The 19,919-nt window shown below is 42.6% G+C and overlaps 1 protein-coding gene across 4 annotated transcripts in view; it reads right to left on the bottom strand.

Annotated features, from left to right (window-relative positions):
- The window catches only part of LDB2 (LIM domain binding 2), a 415,373-nt gene that overhangs the window by 242,800 nt on the left and 152,654 nt on the right, over nt 1-19,919 (bottom strand). For all 4 annotated transcript variants that reach the window (XM_077280012.1, XM_077280011.1, XM_077280010.1 and 1 more), the window contains exon 2: nt 6,617-6,719. In XM_077280012.1, the coding sequence (XP_077136127.1) occupies nt 6,617-6,719 (103 nt within the window). The remainder of the gene's footprint in view (nt 1-6,616; nt 6,720-19,919) is intronic.

Genomic DNA, 19,919 nt, shown 5'->3' with positions numbered 1-19,919 from the left:
CCCTATGAAAGGCACGGACCAGATCGGAGGCATGAACATCAGAGGCAGTCACCCAAGAATTATCCTCCTGACCGTATCCCTTCCATTTGACCAGATACTGGAGTTTCCGTCTGGAAACACGAGAGTCCAAGATTTTTTCCACAACGTACTCCAACTCGCCCTCAACCAACACCGGAGCAGGAGGCTCAACGGAAGGCACAACCGGTACCTCATACCTGCGCAATAATGACCGATGAAAAACATTATGAATAGAAAAAGATGCAGGGAGGTCCAAACGGAAGGACACAGGGTTAAGAATCTCCAATATCTTGTACGGGCCGATGAACCGAGGCTTAAACTTAGGAGAAGAAACCCTCATAGGGACAAAACGAGAAGACAACCACACCAAGTCCCCGACACAAAGCCGAGGACCAACCCGACGCCGGCGGTTGGCAAAAAGCTGAGTCTTCTCCTGGGACAACTTCAAATTGTCCACTACCTGCCCCCAAATCTGATGCAACCTCTCCACCACAGCATCCACTCCAGGACAATCCGAAGATTCCACCTGACCGGAGGAAAATCGAGGATGAAACCCCGAATTACAGAAAAAAGGAGACACCAAGGTGGCAGAGCTGGCCCGATTATTGAGGGCAAACTCCGCTAAAGGCAAAAAAGCAACCCAATCATCCTGATCTGCAGACACAAAACACCTCAAATATGTCTCCAAAGTCTGATTCGTCCGCTCGGTCTGGCCATTAGTCTGAGGATGGAAAGCAGACGAGAAAGACAAATCTATGCCCATCCTAGCACAGAATGCCCGCCAAAATCTAGACACGAATTGGGTTCCTCTGTCAGAAACGATATTCTCCGGAATACCATGCAAACGAACCACATTTTGAAAAAACAGAGGAACCAACTCGGAAGAAGAAGGCAACTTAGGCAGGGGAACCAAATGGACCATCTTAGAGAAACGGTCACACACCACCCAGATGACAGACATCTTCTGAGAAACAGGAAGATCCAAAATAAAATCCATCGAGATGTGCGTCCAAGGCCTCTTCGGGATAGGCAAGGGCAACAACAATCCACTAGCCCGAGAACAACAAGGCTTGGCCCGAGCACAAACGTCACAAGACTGCACAAAGCCTCGTACATCTCGTGACAGGGAAGGCCACCAGAAGGACCTTGCCACCAAATCCCTGGTACCAAAGATTCCAGGATGACCTGCCAACGCAGAAGAATGAACCTCAGAAATGACTTTACTGGTCCAATCATCAGGAACAAACAGTCTACCAGGTGGGCAACGATCAGGTCTATCCGCCTGAAACTCCTGCAAGGCCCGCCGCAGGTCTGGAGAAACGGCAGACAATATCACTCCATCCTTAAGGATACCTGTAGGTTCAGAATTACCAGGGGAGTCAGGCTCAAAACTCCTAGAAAGGGCATCCGCCTTAACATTCTTAGAACCTGGTAGGTATGACACCACAAAATTAAACCGAGAGAAAAACAACGACCAGCGCGCCTGTCTAGGATTCAGGCGTCTGGCGGACTCAAAATAAATTAAATTTTTGTGGTCGGTCAATACCACCACCTGATGTCTAGCCCCCTCAAGCCAATGACGCCACTCCTCAAAAGCCCACTTCATGGCCAAAAGCTCCCGATTCCCAATATCATAATTCCGCTCGGCGGGCGAAAATTTACAAGAAAAAAAAGCACAAGGTTTCATCACGGAGCAGTCGGAACTTCTCTGCGACAAAACCGCCCCAGCTCCGATTTCAGAAGCGTCGACCTCAACCTGAAAAGGAAGAGCAACATCAGGCTGACGCAACACAGGGGCGGAAGAAAAGCGGCGCTTAAGCTCCCGAAAGGCCTCCACAGCAGCAGGGGACCAATCAGCAACATCAGCACCCTTCTTAGTCAAATCAGTCAATGGTTTAACAACATCAGAAAAACCAGCAATAAATCGACGATAAAAGTTAGCAAAGCCCAAAAATTTCTGAAGACTCTTAAGAGAAGAGGGTTGCGTCCAATCACAAATAGCCTTAACCTTGACAGGATCCATCTCGATGGAAGAGGGGAAAAAAATGTATCCCAAGAAGGAAATCTTTTGAACCCCAAAAACGCACTTAGAACCCTTCACACACAAGGAATTAGACCGCAAAACCTGAAAAACCCTCCTGACCTGCTGGACATGAGAGTCCCAGTCATCCGAAAAAATCAGAATATCATCCAGATACACAATCATAAATTTATCCAAATAATCACGGAAAATGTCATGCATAAAGGACTGAAAGACTGAAGGGGCATTTGAAAGGCCAAAAGGCATCACCAAATACTCAAAGTGGCCCTCGGGCGTATTAAATGCGGTTTTCCACTCATCCCCCTGCTTAATTCGCACCAAATTATACGCCCCACGGAGATCTATCTTAGAGAACCACTTGGCCCCCTTTATGCGAGCAAACAAATCAGTCAGCAGTGGCAACGGATATTGATATTTAACCGTGATTTTATTCAAAAGCCGATAATCAATACACGGCCTCAAAGAGCCATCTTTCTTAGACACAAAGAAAAAACCGGCTCCTAAGGGAGATGACGAAGGACGAATATGTCCCTTTTCCAAGGACTCCTTTATATATTCTCGCATAGCAGCATGTTCAGGCACAGACAGATTAAATAAACGACCCTTAGGGTATTTACTACCCGGAATCAAATCTATGGCACAATCGCACTCCCGGTGCGGAGGTAATGAACCAAGCTTAGGTTCTTCAAAAACGTCACGATATTCAGACAAGAATTCAGGAATCTCAGAGGGAATAGATGATGAAATGGAAACCAAAGGTACGTCCCCATGCATCCCCTTACATCCCCAGCTTAACACAGACATAGCTTTCCAGTCGAGGACTGGGTTATGAGATTGCAGCCATGGCAATCCAAGCACCAACACATCATGTAGATTATACAGCACAAGAAAGCGAATAATCTCCTGATGATCCGGATTAATTTGCATAGTTACTTGTGTCCAGTATTGTGGTTTATTACTAGCCAATGGGGTGGAGTCAATCCCCTTCAGAGGTATAGGAGTTTCATGAGGCTCTAAATCATACCCACAGCGTTTGGCAAAGGACCAATCCATAAGACTCAAAGCGGCGCCAGAGTCGACATAGGCGTCCGCGGTAATAGATGATAAAGAACAAATCAGGGTCACAGATAGAATAAACTTAGACTGAAAAGTGCCAATTGAAACTGACTTATCAAGCTTCTTAGTGCGCTTAGAGCATGCTGATATAACATGAGTTGAATCACCACAATAAAAGCACAACCCATTTTTTCGTCTAAAATTCTACCGTTCGCTTCTGGACAGAATTCTATCACATTGTATATTCTCTGGCGTCTTCTCAGTAGACACCGCCAAATGGTGCACAGGTTTGCGCTCCCGCAGACGTCTATCGATCTGGATAGCCATTGTCATGGACTCATTCAGACCCGCAGGCACAGGGAACCCCACCATAACATCCTTAATGGCATCAGAGAGACCCTCTCTGAAATTCGCCGCCAGGGCGCACTCATTCCACTGAGTAAGCACAGACCATTTACGGAATTTTTGGCAGTATATTTCAACTTCATCTTGCCCCTGAGATAGGGACATCAAGGCTTTTTCCGCCTGAAGCTCTAAATGAGGTTCCTCATAAAGCAACCCCAAGGCCAGAAAAAACGCATCCACATTGAGCAACGCAGGATCCCCTGGAGCCAATGCAAAAGCCCAATCTTGAGGGTCGCCCCGGAGCAAGGAAATCACAATCCTGACCTGCTGTGCAGGATCTCCAGCAGAGCGAGATTTCAGGGACAAAAACAAACTTGCAATTATTTTTGAAATTTTGAAAGCAAGATCTATTCCCCGAGAAAAATTCAGGCAAATTCTAGGTTCAGACATAGGAACATGAACAACAAAATCTTGTAAATTTTGAACTTTCGTGGTGAGATTATTCAAACCTGCAGCTAAACTCTGAATATCCATTTTAAACAGGTGAACACAGAGCCATTCCAGGATTAGAAGGAGAGAGAGAGAGGAAGGCTGCAATATAGGCAGACTTGCAAGTGATTCAATTGAAAGCACACTCAGAACTGAAGGAAAAAAAAAAAAAAAAAATTTTCAGCAGACTTCTTTTTTCTCTCCTTTCTCTGCCAATTAATTTAACCCTTTGTGGGCCGGTCAAACTGTTATGGTTCTCAATGGCAAGAGAACATAGCCCAGCATACATATGAACTAGCTCTTGGAAGGATGGAAACTTAAACTGACCATGAACTAAACCTGCCGCACAACTAACAGTAGCCGGGTAGCGTGCCTACGTTTTATCCCTAGACGCTCAGCGCCAGCCGGAGGACTAACTAATCCTGGCAGAGGAAAATACAGTCCTGGCTCACCTCTAGAGAAATTTCCCCGAAAGGCAGACAGAGGCCCCCACATATATTGGCGGTGATTTTAGATGAAAATGACAAACGTAGTATGAAAATAGGTTTAGCAAAATCGAGGTCCGCTTACTAGATAGCAGGAAGACAGAAAGGGCACTTTCATGGTCAGCTGAAAACCCTATCAAAATACCATCCTGAAATTACTTTAAGACTCTAGTATTAACTCATAACATCAGAGTGGCAATTTCAGATCACAAGAGCTTTCCAGACACAGAAACGAAACTGCAGCTGTGAACTGGAACAAAATGCAAAAAACAAACAAGGACAAAAGTCCGACTTAGCTGGGAGTTGTCTAGAAGCAGGAACATGCACAGAAAGGCTTCTGATTACAATGTTGACCGGCATGGAAGTGACAGAGGAGCAAGGTTAAATAGCGACTCCCACATCCTGATGGGAACAGGTGAACAGAGGGGATGATGCACACAAGTTCAATTCCACCAGTGGCCACCGGGGGAGCCCAAAATCCAATTTCACAACAATGTGCCAAGACAAGAAGTTTCCCACCTATCCATTAGGGAAAATATTCCTGATCACAGGGGGTCCCCCCACTTTGACTCCCACTAATCCCAAGAACGGGAGCCCCATATGAATAAAGCAGTGGTCGAGCTTGCCCATTCGCAATAGACCCCCATAGATAGCCAAGCATAGTGCCCAGCTATCTCCAGCAGCATTAAAAATGAATGGAGCGGAGGTGTTAATCCTTGGCCTCCACTCCATTCTTCTCTATTCCTGCAAAGACCCTTTAGAGCCCCATTCTCGGGATTGGGTGGGGTCCTAGTGATTTGACCCTCAGCAATCAGGATGATATCAGTTATCTCATTGATCGGGGTTAACTTTTCAACTTGACAAATCCTTTAAATTCTACCCGTTGTATAATATGTTTAGAATAGCCGTACAATTATCATCATGAACAGAATACTAGAACTATATTATATTCATCACAATTTAAAATGAAATATCATGAATTGGAAAAGTTCGATATTTAGGTGAATCAAATTTTTCATAATTTTTTATAAACCATCTAAGAAATTTTTGATTCTTGTTGGAGTGGATCATACTAGAAAGTGTAAAAACAATATATATATATATATATATATATATATATATATATATATATATATAATTATTCCTATAGACTTGTCCATTTGTCTTATCTTTTGATCTTGTTTTTTCTTATATTGCAATTAAAATTAATAAAAAAGTATGTTGTCCAGATGATTAGTCACTTCTCTTTCTTTGACTGCAGCAGGAGCCTCTCCCCATTGCTCCATCTGTAGTATGACAGTTTGTTTTAATAACACAAAGAAATTCCTGCTGACTTACTAACAATTTGGGTAAGAGTATCCCGTTTACTATGCTTTATTTCTAAGTTTAGTGTAGCCTTAACTAAGTCCCATTGACCTACTACCAAGTGGAAATACTGCTCCACTATCTGGAAATGGTGGTTGACCATATAGACAGAAAGAACTTATTCTGCACAGGTGCTTATGTTAAACACTTTGCATACATTGTGGAAAATATCATGCTCATGTAATTCATTCCAATAATTGGCAAAAGGCCCCAAGGGTCACAATAAATTCATTAATATGTAAATATATAAAGCAGTATATACGACGCTAAAATATATTTATTTACAAAATTTCTACAACAGAGTGCTAGAATAGTTATATGAATGTTAGATAAGTATATACTGTAATATACTAGTAATTAGCATTGTAATATACATGCAATAGACTTTTGTTTAATTAATTTTATTATTTTAAATTACAGCTAGTTTTTCCTTATGTAATTGTTCATTTCTATCTGTAAAGTCACGGTGTCCTTCTCCTTTGTCAATGAAGGTTGTGTGGCAACCAAAACTGCCTACATGATGCAATATGGATTGATAGCGGAACACAGAGTAGAAAGAAGCAGAGTGGAATCTGAAATTCAAGATGAAATCTAAAGATAAGAAAATAAGAACTACAGGGAAGTATACTGTATATAAGATAAGTGCAGAAAGTTTGGACAGTATAGTGGTTATATTCTTTCAGTGGTTCTAGTGCGTGACAAATTAAATTTTTATGCCTTTTTTACTCCTCTATAATACTAGAAAAGTTGAGAATACATCCTCCATCATGACGTACACAAAATGATGATTTTATGGAGCAGAATATATAAAACTTACTGTATCTCTTTGGTCCATCTTCTAAGCAAAATGACAATGTTAATGTTGCATCATCTTCAAAAAATTCTGTAGTAAAGGCATCCCACCAAAGATTGTCACTATCCTACCAAAGAAAGAAGAATATGTATTACTACCTAGATCCTTAAAAGTTCTACAGCCATATCTTAGTATTTTGTAATAATAATCACCATCGTGACTTTTCAGAGCCATTACTATATCGTGGACGAATAATGGCGTTCTTATGTTTAAAAACTCTGTCGACTTTAGGTGCAACTCCTTAAGAACTTCACGACATATAATAGTATTCTGTATGGAAATTCAAAAGGTATTTTGTTGTTCGGTTTTCAATGTACTGACGTTTCCTAAAACTTCTATTTGAAAAAATTAATATTGCACATTTGACAGATTAATCCAGTGTTCCTTCATATACTATAGAAAGTTACCGACAGTTAAATCAGACGCCGTAAATCTAAAATAAATCAAACAATTTTTTTTTATTGTTCCTGGCCTTAAAATCATGATCCAACAATGAAGAGCCAACATCTTAAAATTGTTTGAAATTATATTTTGTGACTTCAGCATTGACCATCGGTTATCTACTAACCTAGCACACTAATCGCAGAGGTCCTATCTGGGCTTTCTATGGTCTTCTGGAACAGTTTCAAAACAATGAATGTAATATAAGTAAATGCAAAAATAAAATATCGAAATGCCAGAACTGTCTTTTTCTTGTTGCCATTCTTCACCTACAACGTGTATTAAAAAGCAATCAAAACGTTGTGTGCACCCCAAAATGACTTCTAAAAAATCTGTAGGTCGTTACCCCAAAAATACTAAATCCTCACACCGTTCTATCAATGTAAAAACATTTACAACTTTACAAGTTACAGATTTCAGAAAATGGCAACACAAATAAAAAAACATTTCACAAATTTGAAAAAAAATTTGAATCACTAAAATATAGAAAAAAAAAAACTACCGTATACAAGTCTGATAATACTGTAATTCTACTGGCCTGAAGAATCGTACTGCCAGGTTTTTTTTTCATTTTATACTACGAGTACCAAAAAAACTCAAAACCCTTAAACAATGCCAGAATATTTTTTTTTAACCATTTTACCATTTTGTTTTGTATGTTTTTTTTAATGGTTTCATTCAAAATCACAAATCTTCCTGAAAAAAGAAAAAAAAGTAATATATATATATATATATATATATATATATATATATATATATATATATATATATTGGTCTTGTGGACAAAAAAAAGTTATGATTCTTGGGAGGTGGGGAACAAAAAAAATGAGAGTACAAGAATAAAAATTAGCCATGACAAAAATGGCAAAAAAAAGAAAGTTCATGCTGGTAAGCTCTTTCTTATTGCTTAAAGAATAAATGGAGCTTGTTAAAACGAGAATTTCCAGTTACATCCATTATCAAAAACAGGAATTTTTTTTTGTTATTTTACATTTCTATTTGTGCATAAAGCACACAAATAACATAATTAAACATCTCAGTTGTTACTTCTGACTTTTACTAAAAAAAAGAATAAAAGCAAAGGACTTTATGCTTAAAAAAAAAAAGTGAGCACGAAATTGCTTTTTTGGCAAAGATTTCCAAAGTCCAACTTAGCGGAAAATTTAATTCAAAAGATCTGCTCAGCTAGAAATGCAGAAATCAGTACTGGGGGGAAAAAAGTGCTTCGTTTTCTATGAGAGGAGGAAAAAAAAAAAGAAACAAAAGATTAAAAACTGAAATTCGAGAACTGCCCTAGGCAGGTTTAAGTTATGGACTGACAGGTAGTGTGGAGTTCTACCAGACTAATTATTTTCCTATTCAACAGTAATGAGAAATTGCCATGGCAACTAAGTTCTCCCCTGGCAGACTGTATATGCACACCACACACGGAGTCATGTGAAGGGAACAAGTAACGCCGAGCGTACACACAATGTTGACTCATTTTCTTTATGATGCTTCCCACTTACATGAGGTAATTGACCTAATATGGATAATGGGAACAGGAAAACCATAAAACACCGTACATGAAGACTATTACTGGTACATTATAAAAAAAGCATTAAACATCATGGTGCTATCGAAAACAATCCAATATCTGCGATATTAATTATTTTTTACATACTGGGATGTATTAAAGTCTTTAATATGGCAAATAGATATTCAATAACTTTGATGGAAAACAACGGTAGGCAAATGAATCATCCAGATTTTTTTTTACAAAAAACTATTTTTTTTTTCCAGATTTAGGGCCCGATTCATCAAGATCAGCTTTGTTCACACTGGTCTTGATGATCGTCTTGGTCAGACAATCCTTATTCATAAAGTGGTGCATCCCTCTGCTTGATTCTGGACCGTCTGATGAGTGCCACGTGCCCCTATGCTCTAAGCCACAAATCTTATTCCAGTTCCGGCACCGGAGTGAGATTTCCACCATACAGAACACCACCAGTCATATGAATTAGACGAGCTGTGATGCAAAGCCCCCGCCACACCCCCAATCCGCCCCAGCTTTACCAGTCTTGGCGCACCTGGGAGAAACGGGTGTGAAAACATCAAAAGTTGCAAAATTTGGACAGAACTTGCTCCTAAATTTTATGACTTTTGAAACCTTTACACCAGAATTCTGGTATGAAAACCTAGATGAATGAGGCCCTTAGTTTATTATCATCCATAAATTAATGGAACATTACAGTTTTTAAGTTAGTCATTGGCACATGCAGTTTTGGCTCATGTTTCCTTTTTTTCTACAATTTTCTTGTCAGCTTTACTGAGTAGACAGGGACAGAGTCATCAGAGATTTCTCATTATCATTCGTATCATTCTCCTATCAATCGTCGGGGTGTTATTGATAAATGATGGCTGATTTTGACTGATTTAGACTTAAATAAGGCAGGATAGCAATACTACATACACAGATAATGTGGCTATTTTCCACTTCTTCCTGGAGAAGGTATTTCTCAATGAAACCCGTTCCGTCCTTCAATTGTCATAAGCAAACGCTTTGCTAGACTATCTATATCTACTATATTGTACTATCTATAGAAAAAGCAGGAAGATCGTGTAATGATCTAATATGGTCACCATCTTGCAAGTTTTAAAAAATAAATTTAACTTTTTTATTAAAATGTATTACCGTACATTCAAAATATCCACTTTAAAGGCAGGAGAATCACTTGTTTTTGAATAATGAAGATTAATTTATAAATTTGTTCCAGAATGGTCCCACTGTACAAATTACTCCAAGACAAAGTTCACATGAGCATATAAAAAAATTGACCAATTTTGATGAAGAAAAAACTGACCTTTTTTTCATCTGTATTGTCATCTGCGTGACATCCGTTTTTACACATCAGAGGTTATTAAAATTTGCAAGACCAAGTAAAGTTTCCTATTTTACAAATTTGCAATATAGCCACAAAAATCACAGGTTGCACGGTTGACCCAAATTGCATCTAATTTTTTTGCTCCCCCCATACTCTTGAAGAAGAGAGTCACATCCGAAATTCGGAAAAGTGCATGCAGACACTATTTTCAAAAGGACATTTGGTCCATGTAAAAAAAACCTCATGTGAACAGCCCTATTGAATTTCCTTGGTTCCCGTGCTGTTTTTTCCATGGAAAGCACTCAGATCAAAAATTTCATGTGAATGTAGCCTAATAGAATAGACATAGTCACCCAACTCATGGTAAATTTTTACGAATTCTTCGAACCTGCAAATTCAAATAATTTTACACATTGCAGAAGATTGCATCAGCCAGAGCAAAATCATATGACCTCAGACGTGGCTGAACGGGCTGTCTCATAATGCCTTACAGCTTTCACATCACATGGTAGGACACCCAAGACACCTCAGGAGGGACTCTCATAGCTTATATGAAACCAGTAACAGGGGATGCAGCAGCCATTTTAGGGTCAATCTGGATTGTGAGGGGATGTTACAGTTCTCAGCTTAGATAGGTAGGTGTTAGGAGTCGAGTTTCCTCTGCTGCACAGGGGGAATCTTGATCCGTGTCTGCTGCGGTCTCCCATTCTGCATCGGCCGCAGTGGAGCCTGCTCAGCGGAGACATTGGTCCCAGCGTCTCACTAAGGCTACTTTCACACTAGCGTCGGGCTCAGCCCGTAGCGGTGCGTTGGGCCGAGGTTCCCGACGCTAGCGTTGTCTCCGCCGCACAACGGGGGCAGCGGATGCATTTTTCCAGCGCATCCGCTGCCCCATTGTGAGGTGCGGGGAAGTGCGGGGAGGTGGGGGCGGAGTTCCGGCCGCGCATGCGCGGTCGGAAAAAGCGGACCGTCGTGAGCAAAAAACGTTACATGTAGCGTTTTTTGGTTCCGACGGTCCGCCACAACACGGCGCAACTGTCGCACGACGGTTGCGACGTGTGTCAATCCGTCGCAATACGTCGCTTAATGTAAGTCTATGGGGAAAAAACGCATCCTGCAAGCACTTTTGCAGGATGCGTTTTTCGGCAAAACGACGCATTGTGGCGGATTGCCGTTAACGCTAGTGTGAAAGTAGCCTAAGACTGATACCGTGCAAAGGGTTACTGCTGCCTCTCCAGGCTCTGCTATTGTACCCTGCACTGATCTGCGGCGAGCAGGCTTTTCTGGGACTAAGTCCTGCTTTGCACACACTGAGCATGCCCAGGGTAAGATCTCTCAGTGGAGATCAAGGGTCACATGCTCAGGTACTGCAGCCAAATCTATTGGTCCTTCAAGGAAGGTCCTGTAGGTGCGCAGGCTCTGCAGCAGCCTCTCATTGGTCCTTCTAGGAAGGTCCTGTACGTGCTGCAGCTATTTAAGGCTCGCATGGCCATGCGCTAGTATCTTCCTAAGTTATGTGCTTTGCGCCAGTGTGGTCATGTGTTTGTATGTGTTCAGGGACCCGGCTGAAATAAGCCCCTAGAATGCTGGCACATCCGGCGAGGAGATTGTGTTTGTGTATATTCAGGGACCTGGCTGAAATAAGCCCCTAGAATGCTGGCACCTCCGGCGAGGAGTTTTGTGTGCATGCATGACCACTGACTGCTCTCATTTGGGTAGTTAGCCTGTGCCTCTGTGAAAGTCTAGCAGGGCACAGAGCTTTGCTTTCTCGGCCGCTCTGTGAAGCTAACAGAGCTGGTTCATACCGCCATATAGTGCCGCCAATAACTTAGCAGCAGGTTCTTTCCTGCACGGTGGATCCCGGGTTGCGAACGCACCAATCCCATCTAATAAATATATTCGGTGCGTTCCGCCAACCCTAACAGTAGGTACTGGTAGGTAGGGAGAGTAAGACATAGAATACTGAAGAATCTATATAGACAGTGTGTATGAGAGCACCACAGTAAAGAAGATTAGTATGTAAGGAAAAGAGAATAATATAGATTTAAGTGATATAAAGTAAGAGATAGGAGAGTCTTTGTGTCTGTAAGGCAGGAGAATCGCTGTGTATGTGAGGCAGGAGAGTTTCTCTGTCTGTGAAGCAGGAGAGCCTCTGGGTCTGTGGTGCGAGGCAGGAGCGTCTCTGAGAGATAGGAGACTCTCTGTGTCTGTCAGACAGGAGAGTGTTGGTGTCTGTGAAGCTGGAGAGTCTCTGTATGTGTGAGGTAAGAGAGTCTCTGTATGTGTGAGGCAGGAGAGTCTCTGGATAAGTGAGGCAGGAGAGTCTCTGTATGTGTGAGGCAGGAAAGTCTCTGTATGTGTGAGGTAAGAGAGTCTCTGTATGTGTGAGGCAGGAGAGTCTCTGTATGTGTGAGGTAAGAGAGTCTCTGGATAAGTGAGGCAGGAGAGTCTCTGTATGTGTGAGGCAGGAGAGTCTCTGGATAAGTGAGGCAGGAGAGTCTCTGTATGTGTGAGGCAGGAAAGTATCTGTATGTGTGAGGTAAGAGAGTCTCCGGATCTGTGAGGCAGGAGAGTCTCTGTATGTGTGAGGTAAGAGAGTCTCTGGATAAGTGAGGCAGGAGAGTCTCTGTGTCTGTCAGGCAGGAGAATTTCTGTATGTGTGAGGCCGGAGAGTCTCTGTGTCTGTGAAGCAGGAGAGTCTCTGCATGTGTGAGGCAGGAGAATCTCTGTATGTGTGAGGCAGGAGCGTCTGTGTGTCTGTCAGGCAGGAGAATTTCTGAATGTGTGAGGTAAGATAGTCTCTGTGTCTGTGAAGCAGGAGAGTCTCTGCATGTGTGAGGCAGGAGATTCTCTGCATGTGTGGCAGGAGAGTCTGTGTGTGTGAGGCAGGAGAGTCTCTGGATCTGCCAGGCATGGCCAAGCAGAAACACATTGCTGGCAGCTGCTTCTTGTTTTGTAAATGTTGTTATAGTCCTGCCGCAATTCAATCACACATCCATGTCTTTTCAGGGCAATTGGAGGTTTTGCAGTATTTTCGATTTATGGTGCATCAATTCACTGCAAATTGAATTTCCCGAGAAAATTTGGTGAAGCAGGCAAATAGAATTTCAAAAGATTCGCTCATCTACAAACGATGCTCAAAGCATCTCCTGCGGAGGGTCATGGGAAACATTTCACAATTTAAGTCAGTGAGCACTGATAACTGATAAGATGAATGTTCAAGTAACAAAAAGGAAACTATTATATAACAAAATGAATAAAAAACAAAACAAAAAAAACACGGGTATGTCTGGATGATAACCACTAAGCCATTCTACCACAATCTGAAATATCTACTCAAAAATTAAAAGGTGAGTGGAAGTGACATTTTTAACCCCTTCACACTGTGGCCAAATTCCATTTTTGTTTTTTCCTCCCCTTCTCGGCTTCAGGAAAATGGCCGCCGCGATCTCCATCTGCGCACGCGCGGCATCCCGCGGCCATTTTCCTGAAGCCCCGTGCAGCAGAGCACTCCATCTGCGCACGCGCGGCCTCAGGAAGATGGCCGCCCCCACCGATGACCAGGGGAATAGCGCAGATCGCGCTCTTTTTCTTCACCTGCGCTGTGGATTCGGCAGTTGGACATGCGCAAACCACTACGCCACCAACGGAAAGATAAGCAAGATCTGGGGGAAGAAACAGCGATGTCACCACGCCCATTTGACCAGACCAGCGTGAGTGACAGCCCAAAACGGCGACTTTACAAAGGTATTTCAGCAGCATAGGTGGGGAATAAAGGCACAAAAAAGACACTAATGTAAAGCACAGCTCTGCCCCTATTTAACGCTATTTTTATCTCATCTTTAAAAAACGGGGTGACAGGTTCCCTTTAACAATTTTACTGTTCCATCCACATAACCGTATGAATGCTTGTTTTTGTGGGACAAGTTGTACTTTTGAATGACACCATTAATTTTATCATTTGATGCATTGGAAAACGGGAAAAATTCCAAGTGCATAAAAATTGCAAAAAAAGTGTAATTCCACATTTGTTTTTGTTTATTATTTCACCATGTTCACTATACGGTAAAACTTACCTGGCAATAAGATTTTCCAGGTCAGTACTATTATAGAGATATCAAACATGTAGAGTTTTTTACTTTTTATTTAAATGATGAAAAAAAAAATTTGGAAATTTGTAAAAAAGGAAATTTACTTGCGTTGACATTTTCCGAGACCTGTAAAGTTTTCAATTTTCTGGATATACAATGCACGGTATTTGATCGCCCCTCATTGCATTTTATTGCAATGCTGTGGCTGCCAAAAAAACATAATTCTGGCATTTCGATTCTTTTTCTCGTTATGCCATTTACTGATTGGATTTTTATGACGGCAGCGATACCAAGTACGTGCATATTTTTTATTGCTTTATTTTTAACGAGTCCAAAGGTGATTTGAACTTTTAGATTTTTTTATTTTATCATATTTTTAAAACCTTTTTTACTTTTTACTATATTTCTTAGTCCCCTTAGGGGACTTGAAGTTGTGATCAGCTGAGTACTTGTGCTATACACAGTAGTGCTACAGCACTGCTATGTATATAAAAAATCACTGTCTCCTATGAATGCCGACTACAGGTTGGCTTTCACATGCAGATCATAATATAAGGCATGGAGTCTTCATCTGACCCTTAGCGCCCCGGAATTACGTCATGTGCGCACCGTTGGGCACTTAGAATGATGCACCCCAATGATAGCATGAGCTAAATGTCACTGTCAGAGATTAACAGAGGAGTTAACAGTCTAAAAGCCTCACTTTGAGAACTGCTCCACCCGCGGCTGTTAGAGGCAGATGATGGATGAATAACTTAGGCTAATTTCACACTAGCGTCGGTACGGGGCCGTCGCCATGTGTCGGCCCGATGTACCGATGCACATTGTGAAATAAATGCACAACGGGGGCAGCGGATGCATGCGCGGTCGAAAATGGTGGACGCGACGCACAAAAAAAGTTACATGGAACTTTTTTTGTGCCGACAGTCTGCCAAAACACGACGCATCCGTCACACGACGAATGCGACGTGTGGCCATACGTCACAATGCATCGCTAATGCAAGTATATGGAGAAAAACGCATCCTGCGGGCAACTTTGCAGGATGCGTTTTTTCTCCAAAACAACGCATTGCGACGTACGTCACACGACGCTAGTGTGAAAGTAGCCTTAGCCATCATCTGCAAGGAAAGATGTGGGATCAGCTCAAATTCAGGGACTTGACTAATGACGAATAACCATACGTCATCTGTCTGGAAGGTGTTAATGAGATGCAAAAAACTAATAGGGTTTCCCTGTTTAAAGTATATTCTCTATTAAGTCATGTAAACGCTATAAGCAGGGTGCAAATTTTTTACCGCCTTCCCCACTCTGTTAGGCTAGGTTCACATTGCGTTCTGCTGGTCCGTTAATCAGTCTACGTTACACCGCTGCATGACGCGGTGTAACGTAGTCCGTTAACGCGCCATTGAATGCAATGTCAGGAGCATCGCTAGGGCACGCCCACAATGGGCATGTGCTAGCGATGTTCCGTCATTGAGTGACGGACCCTGAGACACGAGCTGCAGCGTTTCCGGGTCCATCACCGCTAGCGCAGATAGAGCTAGCAGATGCTCTATCTGCGCTAGCGGGCAGCCATACCGGCACTTGCGTTAACAGCAGCCCGTTAACGTATGTGTTGAACGGGCTGCTGTTAACGCAATGTGAACCCAGCCTTAACCAACTATTTGGAAAAAATGACTATTGATTGGGATGCAATGAAATGTTACATTTCAAGAGCAGGAACCATGCAAATCCACTGAACATCATGATCCCTCACAGCAGTGTATTACAGTCGCCTCTTGCAAGAATGAAGAAAGCAATTGCCTTAAATGCAAAACCCTATAATAAAACCCCCATATACTACATGGCATAAAGGTCATTTTGCAGAGATAATCTTGATTAATCTTTGTAGCCATCATTCTAAATATCCAGATACACAGTCTATCCATGCTTAAAGGGAACCTGTCACCACGTTTTTGGAAGATGGGATAAAAATAGCGTTAAATAGGGGCAGAGGTGGGCGTTACATTAGTGTGTTTGTTATGCGTTTATTACCCACCTAAGTTGCCGAAATACCTTTGCAAAGTCTCCGTTTTCGCCTGTCAATCAGGCTGGTCTGGTCAAAAGGGCGTCTTGTCTTCCCCCAGATTTTGCGTAGTTTTCCGTTGGTGGCGTAGTGGTGTGCGCATGCCCAAAGTCCTGAATCCCCTGCCAGGGGATTTAAAAGAGCGCGCTGTTCGTTTTCATTGGTGATCGGTGGGCGCGGCCATCTTCCTTTGGCCGCGCGTGCGCAGAAGCGGCGCTCTGCTGGCCGCGGCTTCAGGAAAATGGCCGCGGGATGCCGTGCGTGCGCAGATGGATATCGCGGCGGCCATTTTCCTGAAGCCGCGGCCAGCAGAGCGCCGCTTCTGCGCACGCGCGGCCAAAGGAAGATGGCCGCGCCCACCGATCACCAATGAAAACGAACAGCGCGCTCTTTTAAATCCCCTGGCAGAGGATTCGGGACCTTGGGCATGCGCACACCACTACGCCACCAACGGAAAACTACGCAAAATCTGGGGGAAGACAACGCCCTTTTGACCAGACCAGCCTGATTGACAGGCGAAAACAGAGACTTTGCAAAGGTATTTCGGCAACTTAGGTGGGTAATAAACGCATAACAAACACACTAATGTAACGCCCACCTCTGCCCCTATTTAACGCTATTTTTATCCCATCTTCCAAAAACGTGGTGACAGGTTCCCTTTAAGAGTGTAAGAAACTATAGTGTAAGGGGAATGGTCAGTCGCGTGAATCCCGCACACATTTGCGATGAATGTTCCTGTCTTCCTTTTCTAAATGCAATGATCTCAATTATAACAATCTGTCAGAGCGAGTCAGCGTCAGTAGACACGGGAGCCAGTTACACTGCTCAAATGTCACCCGTGCTTCACATGTCATCAGATGCCGCCTAGATGCCAATTAGTTTAGCAAAATGTCTATTTGTTTAAAGTTTTAAAGGCTACTGTACAGCTGACATCTGCCTGCGCTGGGCGCTAGATTGCATTTCACACTTCATCAGAGTAGACAAGTTGACAATTCACATCTAATTAGGGAAAAAAAGGTCTCAAGTATGTTAATGGATTCCGTAGTGAGTTTGGGACCGGTTTTGGCTTATGTAAAAATATTGTATTATAGTAATAGAGCTCTTCAAAGAGTTGTTCAGTTATTCTAGGAGGCCTCGAAAGGCAGAGTTGTAGTCATACTTGCCAACTTTCCCGAAATATACGGGAAGCTCCAGAAAAATGGGCAGACTTTCTGTGCTCCTGAGCCCTGTTAAAATCTCCTTGAAACTGGTGATTATAAAAGGTCTCTTGTTCATAAGCATCTAATTGTGAATTTGGAGTTTTTATTATGGAGGGGCATGATCTTTACAGGTGGGTGTGTGTAAGGCCAAAAGTTTTCAGCAGTGCACGGAGGATTTCTCTCTCAGATTGCATTTTGCAAAAGTTGTTAAGTATGGTTGTAGCTGGGCATATCTTTTCTATATTGCAACAACTTAATTTGCTGCCTTAGACATGTACCTCGCTCTACCCCTCAACACTAAGTACTTGAGACACATACAGATGATCCTAGTTTCATCTCTAGCTATGCTTTTGATGCGGCATGGATTACTGAATACTAGAGATGAGCGAGTATACTCGTTACTCGTGTTTCCCTGAGCATGTTCTGGAGGTCTCCGAGTATTTTGGCGTGCTCGGAGATTTCGTTTTCGTCGCTGCAGCTGCATGATTTGTGACTGCTGGACAGCCTGAATACATGTGGGGGTTGCCTGTTTGTTAGGGAATTCCCACATGTATTCAGCCAGTCTAAAAGCCGCAAATCATGCAGCTGTGGCAACGAAAACCTAAATCTTCCAAGCATGCCAAATTACTCGGAGACCACCCGAGCATGCTCCGGGAAACAGGAGTAACGAGTATACTCGCTCATCACTACTGAATACCAGATTACAGCTGTAGCTGCCATTTTGTTAAACAGTGGAAGACCACTAAAATGTTAAAGGGAATCTGTCACCCCATTTTTCGCCTATAAGCTGCGGCCACTGCCATCAGGGGCTTATCTACAGCACTCTGTAATGCTGTAGATAAGCCCCCGGTGTAACCTGAAAGATAAGAAAAAGAGGTTAAATTATACTCATCCAGGGGCGGTCCCGATGCGGTCCGCTCCAATGGGCATCACGGTCCGGCGCCTCCCATCTTCATGCAATGATGTCCTCTTCTTTGCTTCCTGTCGCAGCTCCTGCGCAGGCGTACTGATTTGCCCTGTTGTGGACAGCGTAAAGTACTGCAGTGCGCAGGCGCTGGGCCTCTCTGACCTTTCCCGGTGCCTGCGCACTGCAGTACTTTGCTCTGCCCTCAACAGGCCAGATAAAGTATGCATGCGCAAGAGCCGCGACAGGAAGCAATTGCATGAAGATGGAGGCGCCAGACCCAGACCGCGACGCCCATCGGACCCGGACCGCCCCTGGGTGAGTATAATCTAACTTGTTTTTCTTATCTTTCTGGTGACATCGGGGGCTTATCTACAGCATTACAGAATGCTGTAGATAAGCCCCTGATGGCGGTGGCCACAGCAGCAATCTGGGCTACCAACACTATCGTCACACAGGGAGCTTTCCTGTAAGCTCTACTGCTGGCAATGAAAAATCAACTTCAAGGAAGTACAGGAAGCCAATTGATGTTGGGGGGTGGGAGAGATCACATTACGTTATAATCAACTGATGATGGGGGGCGTTATAGAGGACATGACATTGAATTGGGGGGCATTTTATTACATGTATTGGGGAGGATATTTAGTCATAATGAATTGGTGAAGAGGGAGGAACACAGTGGTTGGGGAAGAGTACAATGGCTAATTATTTTTTATTTTTATTGAAAGGGGGAAGAATGGCCTACTACAATTAATGGGGGTACAGTGATGGCTAATTATTTATATTTTGAATGGTGGGTTGCACAATAGCTAATTATGACCATAGAAATATCCACAAACATATACAATGTATAAAGGGGCTTTAAATATTGTAAATCAGAATCCCCATCATGATCACAAATATACATAGGTGCTTTATAACCGCATATCAACAGAAAGCGGATAACATGTATCTAATAACACCACTCCAAGAAAACGGTAATAAAAATAAATACATTTTTATTGAACAAATACACATTAAAAAAAAACATGAATCAGAATTACCCATGAAACGTGTGAGGAATCAAAAGATAGGAAAAATATTCAAGTCCATAAAAGTGGTGAAGCGGACCAGTGTCAGGCTGCAGGTATTTAGTGGTAACCATGCACAAAATTCATATAGCCAGAAGTATATTAATTAGTAATCAAGAGCAAGTAGATACAGTATCAACATATTAAAATCTGACCTAATGAAAAAAAAGGTGCGAAATGTATCTTACCCATATTGCTGTAAGCCGCCGTCCATAACACCACAGACGCCCTGACGCGCGTTTCTCAGGTGTGCTTTCTCAAGGAGAGTGTGTGTGCACATTTACATTCAGTGGTGCAGTGTGGGGGATTTTCTATTCGGCAGACAAATGTACATTCATGTATATATATATATATATATATATATATATATATATATATATATATATATATATATATACACTCACTGGCCACTTTATTAGGTACACCTGTCCAACTTCTTGTTAACACTTAATTTCTAATCAGCCAATCACATGGCGGCAACTCAGTGCATTTAGGCATGTAGACATGGTCAAGACAATCTCCTGCAGTTCAAACCGAGCATCAGTATGGGGAAGAAAGGTGATTTGAGTGCCTTTGAACGTGGCATGGTTGTAGGTGCCAGAAGGGCTGGTCTGAGTATTTCAGAAACTGCT

The sequence above is a fragment of the Ranitomeya variabilis genome, chromosome 1, assembly GCF_051348905.1.
Source record: "Ranitomeya variabilis isolate aRanVar5 chromosome 1, aRanVar5.hap1, whole genome shotgun sequence".
In the NCBI taxonomy this organism is placed as follows: domain Eukaryota; kingdom Metazoa; phylum Chordata; class Amphibia; order Anura; family Dendrobatidae; genus Ranitomeya; species Ranitomeya variabilis.
Note: the sequence above shows the minus strand (reverse complement) of the source record. Positions and strands in the feature narration are given on the sequence as shown.